Source organism: Malaclemys terrapin, chromosome 6 (genome assembly GCF_027887155.1).
Source record: "Malaclemys terrapin pileata isolate rMalTer1 chromosome 6, rMalTer1.hap1, whole genome shotgun sequence".
Lineage (NCBI taxonomy): Eukaryota > Metazoa > Chordata > Testudines > Emydidae > Malaclemys > Malaclemys terrapin.
The window spans coordinates 129,176,435-129,190,522 of NC_071510.1; the positions used below are offsets into that span (position 1 = coordinate 129,176,435).

Consider the following 14,088-nt stretch of genomic DNA (forward strand, 5'->3'; position numbering starts at 1 on the left):
AACATTTAGGCTCCAACTATACTTCAGGTTGAATCATGTCAATTCAGGGCTGTCTGTCATGGTTAGAGGTGTCCATGTTCTAATAAGGGTTTTTGTTTGTAGTACAGGAGTACTTGCGGATACAGACTAACACGGCTGTTACTCTGAAATTTGTTTGTAGTGTGGCCAATATAGCAGTTCTACAGCCATGTTGTACCATCCACACTACAAACAAAATGCATTAGAAAAAGGATGCTCCTAGCTATATCAGACAGCTTGGTGCTACCGTGATTATATTTCAAGTATAGATTGTGTCTTTGTTTCACAGGTTTTAAATTGGAAGCATCATGAAAAAAAATTGTGCTCCATTGTTCCTCCAACAAATACATCTTCCTGATACTCTGATCACCTCGTCAGAAATCATGTACTTACCCAGTAGCACTTTGGAGTCTTTCCTTCAGACACAGACATTGAACAACCACTCTAAAAGGCTTACGCGAAGATAAACTTACCAGAAACAGCCATAGTATCACTGATCCAGGCAATAGAAAATATCCAGTCTTTGTGTCCATCCTGAAGAGAAAAAAGGACAAATCAGCCTGTCCGATTTATCAGTGTGTATATTTTACATACCAACTGCTAGCAAATGCGCAACTAGTTGTACAGTTTGCCTTGAACAGGGAGTTTGGTTTTTTGTACAGCAACAAAAGGAAATCCTATTTAAAAAAAATAGACAATTGTGATGGCAACATCACAAAACTTGCAAATTTTAGTTTATTACCTGAAACTACTTTTAACTTACTTTTTGAAATAGATTTCAAATAGATAGTGGCACTTTAACATCAGTGGTGAGTAAAGAAGCCTCATGAAGAAGATTAAACTTCATTCAGTTCCAAAATTTAAGTTTGAAGAATCAGATGTTGCACTTACATAGGTGCATCCCTTACTTTTGAAAAACAAATCACATTTCCTGTGTATTTTCTCATACACACATCACTACTATTGATGTAATCAATTGTGTTCTACATTTTATATTAAGAAGCCATTAAAAATAGTTATGTATTTACAATCCATGACACTGCAGCTCTGGAAAAATAGGTCAGGCTGGAAATATGGGTGTTCCATACACAATAGTTACCCCTATAGTAAAGCTAGATAACTCAAGGGATGCCACTGTAGTTGTTCACAGAGAACTGTGGGCCTGACACTCTCTTTTGACTTCAATGGGAGTAATTCTGCGTAAGAGAGGTTAAGTCACAGTACTATGCAACTAGATAGGAAGTGATGTCCTATAAACCTTAGAAATCAGGCTACTCTGCAGTTGGTTATCACCCTAAAACAGCTACCACAGACATTATGACCTCAGCTGCTGTGATTCATTGATGCTAATGTGAAGGTCCTGCCCAAGAACAAAGCTTTCAAGACACTCCCTTTAACTTTGTTTAAGAAACTTTTTTAAAAGGTCATAAGATTTTATTAATTATTATTATTATTATTAAATGGAGCATGGTACAGTTTACATCATATGCAGGCAAGAGCTACAGAGTTAGAACTAACCCACAGAGCCCAATTCTGTCTTGTGCAATCCATGTGCAAGTCACACTGGCTTATAGAAGAACCATTGACACCCCCCCACCCCCCCCCCCCCACACACACAGTATCGTCTCAAAATATAGTTTTTATGCTAAACAGCCTGGTTTTTCCTCAGTTTACCGTGTGTGAAAGTTCAGTTTCACGTTAGTAACTTAGGATGTTGCTAATTTCTAACTAAAGGGTAACACTGGTCTCCAAAATGGGTCTGTTGGGGGATGTGGCTTACAAAGAAGCTCTTTCTACAGTGAAGCCTTTGCAAGAAGATTGCTTATTAAGGACAGAATCAAAACCCCAGGATCAGTAGAGTTGACTCATCCCTTGCCCTGTTTGCCTGTTCACTCTTCCAGACTAAATGGAATATTTTTAAAGATGTGCACAGACCACATTAAACAGCGATGTGTGTCCATATCTCCAGTGCATTCACCCTGACACTTCAATTCTGCACGAAATGAGATTTCTGACCTTGGACACTTCACTGTAATACCTACTGCAGGGGCAGACAAACTTTTTGGCCTGAGGGCCACATCTGGGTGGGGAAATTGCATACAGGGCCATGAATGTAGGGCTGGGGCAGGGGGTTGAGGTGCAGGAGGGAGTGTGGGGTATGAGAGGGGATGTGGTGTGCAGGAAGGGGCTCAGGGCAAGGGGTTGGGGTGCGGAGTGCAGGAGGGGGCTCATGACAAGGGTTCGGAGTGCAGGAGCGGGGATCAGGGCAGGGGTTCGGAGTGCAGGAGGCTTGGGGTGCAGAAGGGGTTCGGGGTGCGGGCTCCAACCCAGCACCACTTACCTGGAACAGGGAACTCCAGCCAATGGGAGCTTCGGGTGTGGAACCCACAGGTGAGGGCAGCGTGCGGAGCCCTCTGCCCCCCCATCCCCCAGGGACCGCAAGGACGTGGTGCCAGCCGTTTCTGGGAGTTGCGTGGCGCCACGGGAGTGGCAATCCCATGGGCCTGATCCAAAGCCCCGAGGGGCCGGATCCAGCCCGTGGGCTGTAGTTTGCCCACCCCGACCTACTGTGTGACTCTGTACCTTGCCCAAATATGTTAACTTACATCTCCCACACAGACGGGATCAAGTGTAGGCAGACGATAAATCGCAAGGCTGTTTGGATTGTCTCCTCCTGTAGCCAAGAGCGTCCTCGAAGGGTTTAGTTCAATTGCATGAATACCACAGCCCTGCTGGTTTACCATATCAGGTTCTCGGTCTTTCAGAATAGGAATCTTCGTAATTTGACCAGTCTGGACATCTACCACAAACAGCTGAAAGACAGATGTACATGAAGTTGTAGAGACAGAGCCACTGAACCAAATTCACGTCATAAGTTTGAAGAGAAACAAAATGGCAGGTCACTTGATCCACTCTCGATCAGAGTTATGACATTGTTGATTCTCATAATGGTGCTTAAATTCAAAGCTAAGCCACAAAAATTTATGTTCAAAGAAATGCTACAAGTGTGATTAAAAAGGACAGAGTTACATTTTTAGCAATGGATTTTAAGGTAACTTCTTAAGTGTTACCTGTAAGAACAGAAATCCAGCACTCAAGACAAAAGTGATAAGTTGACTGTTTCTTTAAATCCAAACATAGGACACTTAGGGTATGTCTACACTGCAATTAGACACCCTGGCCCATATGCCAGCTGGCTCAGGCTAAAGGGCTGTTGAATTGCAGAGTAGACTTTCAACTCTTGGGCTGCAGCCTGCCTGAACATCTACACTGCAATTCAACAGCCCCTTAACTTGGGCTTGCGGGGCTCAGGCTAAGGCCTGGTCCCCAGTAAGTCCCCACTTCGGACTAAGGTACGCAAATTCATAACGTAGCTGAATTCGAAGTACCTTAGTCCGAACTTACCGCGGGTCCAGACGCGGCAGGAAGGCTCCCCCGTCGATGCCGCGTACTCCTCTCGCCGAGCTGGAGTACCGGCATCGACGGCGAGCACTTCCGGGATCGATTTATCGCGTCTTAACCAGACGCGATAAATCGATCCCAGAACATCGATTGCCTGCCGCCAGACCCTCCGGTAAGTGAAGACGTACCCTTACTATCCCTTTTAATCACACTTGTAGCATTTCTTTGAACATACCCTTAGTATCAAAGGCTTTTAAGAAGCTGAATTAATGAAACGGGAAAAGTACAGGGAACATGTTCTGAATTTATCACTTTGCCGGACACTTCTATAATGGGGTCAGCACAAGAGTTTCTGGTGCTTAGAATGCAGTTTATATTTATCTATCATTTCTTTGTCAGTTGCCTCAGAAAACTAATAATTCTTTTCCATTCCCTAATAAGCATCAAATCATAAACATGAAGTTAAACCCATAACATGTAATATAGTTGTAGATCTTACAGTTGCTATCCCACACATCTACACATCCATGTAAGCCAGGGAAGTCCAACTCATTCTGGGGAGAGGGATGAAGTCCATTTTTATTTAGGAAACACTAAATTTAGTCTAGCACTGCACACTACTTTCAATACACAACGGAGTTCCCACTGTTACCAATGGGAGTTTTGCACAGAAATCAGAGTAGAAAACAGCCTTTACAGAGTATCTGAACATCGCAACTTGTTCAATATTTACGGTCACATTCAGCACCACTCTCCCTAGGACTATTTCTTCCCTTCCCCCAAAGTATTGTCTCCCCCCCTCATTCGTGTCCTACTTTCTTCCAGCAGGAACCAGGAATTTCTGCCCTCTTCTTTATGTCACCCATCACCAATTAAATAAGTAGTGCAACCATGTGCACGTGCCATCACGAGGCTTGGAGGCTAGCATTGCAGTGGGATTAATGAGAGACAGGGCAGTTCACGCCACTCAGATTAATGGAGTCAGAATGCCTGCAGACTATGGGGAACAGCATTACATTAGTTACACCTGGTTCATGTTTGGAAGGTTTTCTTCACAACTGTGTGTGTTAGAAACATCTTTAAAAAAATAAAACCTTTGATTCTGTAGAAACAACAAAGAGTCTGGTGGCACCTTAAAGACTAACAGATTTATTTGGGCATAAGCTTTCGTGAGTAAAAACCTCACTTCTTCGGATGCATCCGAAGAAGTGAGGTTTTTACTCACGAAAGCTTATGCCCAAATAAATCTGTTAGTCTTTAAGGTGCCACCAGACTCTTTGTTGTTTCTGTAGATACAGACTAACACGGCTACCCCCTGATATTTGATTCTGTAGACTCTGAATATGCCATATGCATCACATCAATATATCATACAAGCTGCATCGGGCACCCCGGGCAGGCATTTGACACTGTAGGTGAAAGTCTAAAAAACTGACACTAATGCAAAACCATTAGGGCCCCACCAAATATCTACAAGAGGGTTGAGAAACTAGAGACACACATAAAAGGGGACTTGGACAAACAATGTCAAGGTTCATTGACACCCAATCCCTTCTGCTTTAATTTTTTTGGTCTTCCATGCTTAATAGCATTCACCTACAGCAAGCAACCAAACTAACATGTTTTAAGTTTCAATTTGTTGCTCATGCTATGAGCCTGTGACAATACTCTACCCTCCTTCTGTGCCAGCCTGTTCTGTCAGTCCTGTTCTAGATTTCCAGTTCTCTTTCTCCCTCCCCAACACATTGCAGATGAAATCCCTTACTTCTATTGCATGTCACTGTTTTCTTAAATTCCACTGCAGTTCTAACAAAGATATTTAGCTGTGTTAAGGATTTGGACCTAAACTGTAAACTATAAGCTCTTAGAGGCAGGGACTGTTTCCGTGAGGTGCCTAACATTTTTGAATGATCTAAAAATAATTAAAGCAAAGAATAAAATAACCAGAATAGCTTGAGTTTAGCATGGTAATCAAGACCATCATGAGGCAGCAGGTGTGAAAAAGGGGAAGCGGTGGCCGATTTTCAATTTGCACTATCGACTGCCTACAGGTCTTTCTGGTTTCACTACATTTGCTCATGATCTAGTAAGAATCACAGAAGTGTAGGACTGGAAGGAACTAACAGGAGGCTAAACGCAGCCACTGATATGTCTACTGAACTGGCTTTAACACAGCCAGTAAGGCAGATGCTGTGCTGTCCAACAGTGCAAGAAGCAGGAAGGCAGAAACCATGATCCTGTTATCAATTCATGCATTCAGAAGTGTGAAATATTTGGTTGCTTTAAATTCAATAGTGTTTTTTTTTTTTAAACCCAGCAAGTTATGGCATCTAAACCTTAAGTCAGAAATGCCCTATTCCCCATCATTTGCTAAATGTCCCAAACAAACCCAGAACATGGTTGTGACTGAAAATAAAAGTATGGATGCATACGCTCTTCCAGGTGTCTATAAGCAGTCTAGTCTCTATGATGATTAAGAAAGTTCTGGAATGGCTACACTATAAAACCCTAGTGGTTTTCCCTTCTCACCTCTCCATCTCAAGTAAGAATGAGAACCCTTCCCTCAATAACTCACCTTTGGGTGGAACTTTCATCCTGGTCTGCGCTCAAAAACCACAACTCATGGGGCAAGCTTATGCGGACATGCTAAGCACTGGGTAGCTGCCTATACCTGAATGGTTAGTTACGTAGATCTGTTTCTTTATTCTTTAACTTCTTTCATAAACGTATTAACTAGCAGCAAAGAGTGATTTGTATCAATTGTCAGTATGCAGTAACATGGCATCTAAGCTTTAACCAGACAAAAGAATGCTTTGGCAACTACCAGGAACCAAAGGATCACACCTAGTTTCTATCAAATGGGGCAGAGTCAAGCTGGCCAGCGGGGAACAATCTTGCACTAGCACAGAAACAGGCTGGATGACCCAACAGACCTTTCCCATCTCTAGCTTCTAGGATTCCTCATCTCTGAATCAGAGGTATAGGCTGTGATGGCTACGCTGCTCAAGGATCAAGACGAGAATGCCTGGGTCAATGTACACATGGAAAGCTGGGATTTAGTTGCCACAGCCACATCCCTTTAGCTTCTGGATATTATGGCTAAAGCCCTGCGCAGATACAACATTGCTATCCGCATTCGATCCGTGATCCACAAACACGGTCCGTGAATATCTGCAGATTTGCAGTGCTCTAGCTATGGCTACATTTGACCCATCTCATTGTACCTTCTTTGATTACTAATTTATTCATTCTTTAGAATTTGTATTACAGTAGCACCTACAAATCCCAGCCGCAATCAGGGCCCCATTGTACTAGGTGATATACATGCACTTGGGAGACAGTTCCTGCCTCACAGAGCTTACAATCAAACTAGACCATACAAAAGAATGATCTCTACTTTGCAGTGGGAGAATTGAGGCAGACAGCAATTAAGTGAGTTGCTTGAAGGTCACACAGTTAAGCCTTTGGCAGAGACAGAAGTTGAACCCAAATCTCCAGAGACACAGGCCAGTGCTTTTACCACACAATCCATCCTTCCTCTCTTAATAAAGTACTTAAATCAGTTTGCAAGTTCTTCTGTCAGTTCCATTTTGGTTCTTTACCAGCCTTTTAGAGACAGCAAGGAGGAAAGCCAAACTCATCAGTACATTACACACAGCCACATGACTTGCATGCCCCATTTTATCTTTTGTAACCAAAAATGTTTGGCTGGGCAAAGCAAAGTCCTACAAACTCAATGGCATTTGTCTGTCTCCAACGTGATACATTTCGAATACTCCATCTGATAAATTCCAGAATGCCAGGGAATGCTCTATGCATCAATAGGCAAAACTATTGATTTTGATGAAAACTGAAAAAATGGGGAAGAGCTGATTTCCACTGACTACAAACCACAGAGAGCTCATTTAGTGCTGAAGACATACCTCTGGCATACTGCAGCTGCAACTGCATCACAGGCAAGATCTTAATATGCTGCTCTCATTGCTTATGCAGGCTGAACTATACACTCAATAAGATGTGTGACGCTCTAGTTAGTGTACTTTCCATAAACGCCGTAAGTGGGCACAAACTTCTATTTATACGGTACCAGGTTTGTGCCTGCACGCTGACTTTCCTTGTGTGACAAATAAGCACATCATACTGTACTCCTTCTGCACAGCAATTCTTTCAAACTCTTGCAGGAAGTAACATTGCTACTTCTGTATAAACTAAACTGTATTTTGGTTATTTATGTCGGCATTTGAGTTTATTGTTGACCAGGACTGTCTTGCTGAAAAGTAAGGTCACAGAGTTGACAGCAAGTTTGTCAAACCAGAATGGAAAGTGGTTTACAGTAGGTTATGCATTAGCCTTCACTCTTTAAACAGTAATATTTCTTTATGAACAGTTCAGGCTCTCACACTGGTAGGACTTCCTCACAAGAGAGATTGGAATAAGCATAAATCTCAGTACCTCCAGCATAAAACCCACTTATCAGTATCACAGTACTGATGCTTCTTAAGGGATAGATGTGAAGAAAGGGTAGTGGCCTTATGGATCAGTCCATGGAGAACAATCCATGCATAAGGGGCAGTGTAGAACAGGAACATTTGTTTGAGAAGCTAACAAATAGGCAGAAAGAGGCCATCAGTTCTATGCCATGTGATGGGCACAATAAGAACCTAGATAGAAATTACAACAGCAGCATATAAGCCTACTTGCAAACTTGAACACTAGCCCTTAGTACCAGAGACCAAATGTCACATTACACCAAGATGGTGTCTCTACGACACTCAGCAAATTTAATTACAAACTGTTTTCAGGTTGGGGTGAGGCTTGTCAACAAGAAAAGAGTGTTATTGTTCTATTTGCTCCTCGCTGAAGCCTAGTTTGTCAGTTTCTCATGTGCCTCTCCCATTGTGTTTAATTCCAAGAGGCTGTCAAGACAGTTAATATTTTTAAACAGACTGCAAAGGATGCAGAGGGAAGAGACTGAACCTATCAATGGGCATCAATTTTGACACCCCATCACATATCTCCTGAGAAATGCCAAAACAGAATTTGAAGAAAAATATGAATGCAAATGAATGGCATCATGCAGCAGGTGGCAGAACAGCAACTACTTATGGGAACAAAAAATGGTCACCTATTTATCAACATGCAACTGAAAGAACGGGTCTCCTTTAGAAGCTCATTTGCACCAAGTCAGATTTAGTCTGTTCAGGAGGCTGCACCTTCAGGGTTACAGACTCTAAAAGTAGGCTTATAAGAGAAGAGACTGAAACCCTGATGCCAGGGAACAACACCCTTCTCCTCTATCCTCCATTTCAGAGGCATAGGGTATGTCTACACTGCAATTAAACACCCACGGCTGGTCTCTGTAAGATGATTCAGGCTTGCAGGACTCAGGCTCTGGAGTTGTTTAATTGCAGTGTAGATGTTCTGGATTCTGCTGGGGGGGGCGAGTCTCAGCCCAAATGTCTACACCACAGTTAAATAGTCCTGTAGCCCCCTAGTCCTGCAAGCCCGAGTCAGCCAACATGGACCAGCCGTGGGTGTTTACCTCTTAGGGTAGGTGTATGGTGTAATTAGAGTGGAAAGTAAATTGGCTTGCAAAGGAAATATTAAACCATGCTTTCTCTCAGGGGCTATCAGAGCTTGCATCCAGACAAGGGGGAGAATTACCATGTACGCTCTCTAGTAGCAAAGTGCTGCAATGTCAGGAGCCCATTGTGTTCCTCGTGATTGTCTTGTCATTTAAGAGGAAGAAAAAGCGCTCTTACATTTGATCACAACCTGGTCAGCTCTGGCACAAACTCAGGACTGATCACATGGGACTAGTCTGCTGGTCTCCTGAAGTGCAAAGGAGATTGGGCCCAGTGCTGACATACAGCCTCCTCCACAGGCGACAAATATTCAAACACAAACAAGAGCTGGTGACTTGCAGCGAGACTGCTGAGGCTCTGAGCACAACACAATAATCACTTGGGGGGAGAAAGGCTGTCTAATCGGCATTAGGAAGCAAACCACTCATCCCTTTGAAAAGCCAGTTCAGAAACAGCCAATAAAAGGAAAACTTGAGGTTCTGAGCCCAAACTTAGCGATCAATCCTGACAGGGCGAAAGAAGAAATCTAAGAGCAAGGAGTGCTGCCTCCCTCTGCTAGACAGGAAGCAACTGACAACCAACTCCACTAGGTAAGTGGAGTGACATCATAGCTCTAATATTTTCTTGTCCGAGCTTACAGGAAATCCCCTCAACTTTTACTACGAACAAGAACAGTGTATGTTCTGGACGGTGTTTTGAACCTGAAGTTGCAGAGTGATCAACTCATTTTTGGGGTTGGGGTTTAGTAAAAAGACCTTCCCCAGAGCTATGAAGATTAAAGAGAGAGGCCCCTCAAACACACTAAAGTTCAGACATTCCAGCCCCCTTTATGGTGCCACAATGTTGTTTCCAAGCACCAAATCTAGTCATCTCCCACACACCCCTAAAGTTTCTCTCTCTAGTTTGTTTGCAATCATATCCATCCCTGCTCCTCTGCCTAAATATCTGGTACCAATCATTGGTATTTAGATACTGTTATATGGACCTTAAAACATCCTTTGACAGACATGTAAAAGTCTCTCAGTTTGGGGGTGAGGAGCAGTTGCTAGCTCTATTTGGTTATATGTACTGCAGTGGCACCTAGAGACCCCAATCAAGGGACAGGACTTGTGACAGAATGCAGCCCTTTGTTCACACCCTATGCACTATTGTAATAGTTTTTGTAGCAAACTCATTATTTGCTGCTCACTGTTCTGGTAAAATGAGTGACAACACTGAAGTTATAAGATACCCCCATATGGCATTAATAACACATTTCAAACCCCATAGCCCTTCCTAAACAGAAGCTAGCAAACAGTTCTGTCCAAAACAAAGGAGTATGTTCTCTACTTCATTTGCATTCAAGCTGTAAACAGAGTCATCAAGCAGGAAGGGAAACAAAGAAAGCTCAAACAGGTGAGAAAAAAAAGCAGCAGGGACCATCCTTCCACATAGACTGTCTCCTGGTGCACAGCTGAAATGTTTTCAAGAAGTGGACTGAAACTATAAAAAGGAGAACACATGCCAAGGGACCCTTCTCTCTCCCCCTGCCCATTGCATTCACTGAAGTGACAAAGGAAACATCTGTTCAACTGTGGGAGAAAGGGCCCTGACCTACAGGGTTTGGTCAGTAAGACTGCTGAAAGCATATGTTAAGAAACTGCTTGAATCTGAAATAGTTTGTGAAGCTGAATATTAGTAAATGTCTTCTCTTTATTTTCCTTGTAATAATTTTTTACTTTAATGCCTCATTACTTGTACTCACTTAAAATCTCTTTGTAGTTTATAAACTTAGTTTATTGTTTTATCTAATCCATTGTGTTTAAATTGAAGTGTCTGGGTAACTCCATTTGGTGTGACAAGTTGTGTGCATATTATTCTTTTAAAGAAATAGTGGACCTAATATAATTTGTATTGTCCAGGAGAGGGCTGGGCAGTACAGGACAGACATTTCTGGGGGAAAATCCAAGACACGGTGTATTGGGATCACTCTGCAGTATAACCCAGGCTGGTTGGAGCTAGAGTGTAACCCAAGTGAGGCTGGCAGGCTACAGTTACACACAGACATGGTGTGGCTTGCAAACTGGAAGGCAGTTTGCGAGCAGCTGAAGTAGCAGCTACTTCAGCAAGGCATTGTTAGGGCCCTTCATTTCCTAGTGTATTTATTTCCCAAGAACATATCGGTGTTTATTACCGCCACAACAAAAACAAGTGAAAAATCAGTGGGGGGAAAAAAATTCTGGGTAAATATTGGGGTTTAATTTTGGTGTACGGAAGGACGGGGGAAGAAGTAGATTAAGGCTTTGATTAATGGAATTCAGTGTGGTTTGCTGCAGAACTAAAACAGAACACAAAACACAATACCACCTCTGAGTTTAAGATAGCAATACATCTCCAAATAAAGCTTTTCATTTGAACAGTTTACTGTTGTAGACTTAGAACTATTAGCCTATAAATATTTGCATTTAATAACTGGGTCACACCATTTGCAGCACATATAGGAGAAAAGGATGAAGTTGAGTGTTTTTCTTTTTTTAAAAGTTTTGAATACTTCCTTGTGTTCTGAAACGTATTCTGATACAGATTTTTGTTTTCTTTCCATTTTGTGTGTCAGATCTTTAAAACAGTATCTGCTAACAGCTTTTAATGTGTATGCGGTGAGGGTGATATTCATCACTATGTTCAGATGTACATGCCACTTTAGAGCTTGTGTGTGCGCGTGCCTGTTTATTTACTGTGTGTATCTTCTACATAGCCTTACTTCATCAGGCAGCTTTGCATATAAACAGACTAATGTGTTATTGTAATACATACATCTCATGCAATCTATTGCATTTTCCTAATAAAACAAGTTATTTTTGTATATATTTTAATGATACAAAAGAAGGGTGAAAATCAGAAAAAACGAATACTACTTTTTGTAAAACCCAGCATTTTTTCCAGTAAAAATTGGTTTACACTTAAAACGAAGCAGCTTAGATATTGTAAAGCACCCAAGGTTGCAGGGCAGGGGTGACAGTTGCTAGCTGTATTTGCTTGTGTGTATTGCACTGGCACCTACGGAATCCAATCAAGGGACAGGGCCCCACTGTGCTAGTCACTGTACAATAATGACAAAATAAGAACTCGCCTCAGAGAAGTCAATCTATTGTATGTTTGAGTTTTTGGCAGAGATACTAGGATATGATCCTTTGTCATATATATTTTAGTAAAATACAAAATAGATACCAAATTTTATTTAAAAACTTGCCAACTGTGAAATCCACGATACATAAGGACAATGATCGAGCCTGGCCCCTGCCCCCTCCCACTTCCCGCCCCTGACTGCCCCCCTCAGAACCCCCGACTCAGGGCTCCTTGTCCCCTGACTGCTCCGACCACTATCCACACTCCCGCCCCCTGGGACATGACTCCCATGCCTATCCAACGCCCCCCCCATTCCCTATCCACTGAATGCTGCCCCGCCCCCTCCAACCTCCACCCCATCCAACCGCCCCCTGCTCCATGTCCTGACTGCCCCCTGCCCCTTATCCAACCCCCCCTCACCATGCCGCTCAGAGCCGCATGTCTGTCAGCCACGCTGCCCAGCCGGAGCCAGCCACACCACCGTGCTGCCCAGCAGGACCTTGCAGCCCCACCGCCCAGAGCGCTGGCGGCATGGCGAGCTGAGGCTGTGGGGGAGGGAGGACAGCAGGGGAGGGGCCAGGGGCTAGCCTCTCTGGCCCAGAGCTCAAGGGCAGGACAGGACAGTCTTGCGGGCCGTAGTTTGTTCACCTCTGTGCAAGAATATGTACAGGGATATTTATAGGAAAAAATTAAGGACCCAGAGACTCAAACAAGAAGTTACTTCTGTATCTGATAGAGGCTGTAGCAACTGATACAGCTGTCCATAGTCTTTACATTGCTTATGAAATAACCAACCACATGCACTGCAGATTCATCAAAAACAAAGCCACAGCTAACATTGTGTCGATGCATTTTAATTTGATGATGAAAAAGTAATTTTAATTTTGTTATGATATAGCCAAAGGCAGCTTACATAAAACAAAAAACTGCTCGTGTGTGTTAAAGTTTTCATTAAAGTAAACACTATGAGCTAAATCCTTTACATTAGTGTAAACTACATGCAACTCAACTGACGCTAATGAATCACTCCAGATTTACATCCAAATAGCACAATTTAGCCCTTTGTGGGAATCAGTTAACCTTCCTATTGTTAGTGCACATGACTACAGTGCATGGAATATTTTCTACTGAAATGTGTGGTTTAAAACCCTATTAAATATGTACCATAAAGTGGCCACGCTAGAGTGGCTATAAAAACCTTCATTTTTGCATTTCCTTAATGTTTCACAGTTATGAAGAAGCAATGTTGCCTTCCATCTTTTGCTTTTTCTCTTTTAATAAAGAATATTGCCTGTGCTTCATATTGACATTTAAATAGCCCCCCATTCGTCTCTGGCTTTTACACCTCACTGAGATGAGAGCATAACAGCAAGGTTAGTTTCCCCACTTTTATTCCTCAGCTTTAGTGACAGTTTCCCACAAGACTCTGTTAACAAGGTAGCAGCCCATTTGTACCTTTGTAATGTACAGATAAAAAGTGCAGAATGAAGCAAAAACCGCTGCAGCCCTGCAAGGCCTACAAGTCTCATGAAAGGACAAAGATTTTCTAAGCATTTATTGTGTTCCACTAAGTCTCCCTCATTTAAACTGTCCCAGCAGCAGTCCCAGAGCAGGAAGAAAGTAAGTGGAGAGAGGACAAGGCATTGTGAGGCTTTTCTCAAGAGTTGTTTAAATGATGTAGCTATTTTAATTTATATAGCTAGGCACTAGTTCTCATTAAGAGATTTACATGCCAAGTTTTCTAAATTCAGCCATTTTTGTTGTAGCCATCACTACAACAGCACAGTTATACTTTCAAAACAAAATTAAATGGGAAAATACCATTTCTACCAATTTATTACAGCTAATTGCAATTTCCTCACATTTTGCAAAATGTTTAAGCCAAAAAACAGTTAAATCATCTTCTCATATACCATGCAGTCTAGGTGACTTGGTGCTGTGTTATTTATCAGTTTGCTCCAGCACATACTCTCTTTTT

The 14,088-nt window shown here is 42.5% G+C and overlaps 1 protein-coding gene across 2 annotated transcripts in view; it reads right to left on the reverse strand.

The window, feature by feature from the left end:
- The window catches only part of DCAF12 (DDB1 and CUL4 associated factor 12), a 41,407-nt gene that overhangs the window by 24,238 nt on the left and 3,081 nt on the right, over positions 1-14,088 (reverse strand). For both annotated transcript variants that reach the window (XM_054031664.1, XM_054031665.1), the window contains exons 3-4: positions 2,625-2,831; positions 492-552 (exon numbers count right to left, since the gene is read on the reverse strand). In XM_054031664.1, the coding sequence (XP_053887639.1) occupies positions 492-552; positions 2,625-2,831 (268 nt within the window). The remainder of the gene's footprint in view (positions 1-491; positions 553-2,624; positions 2,832-14,088) is intronic.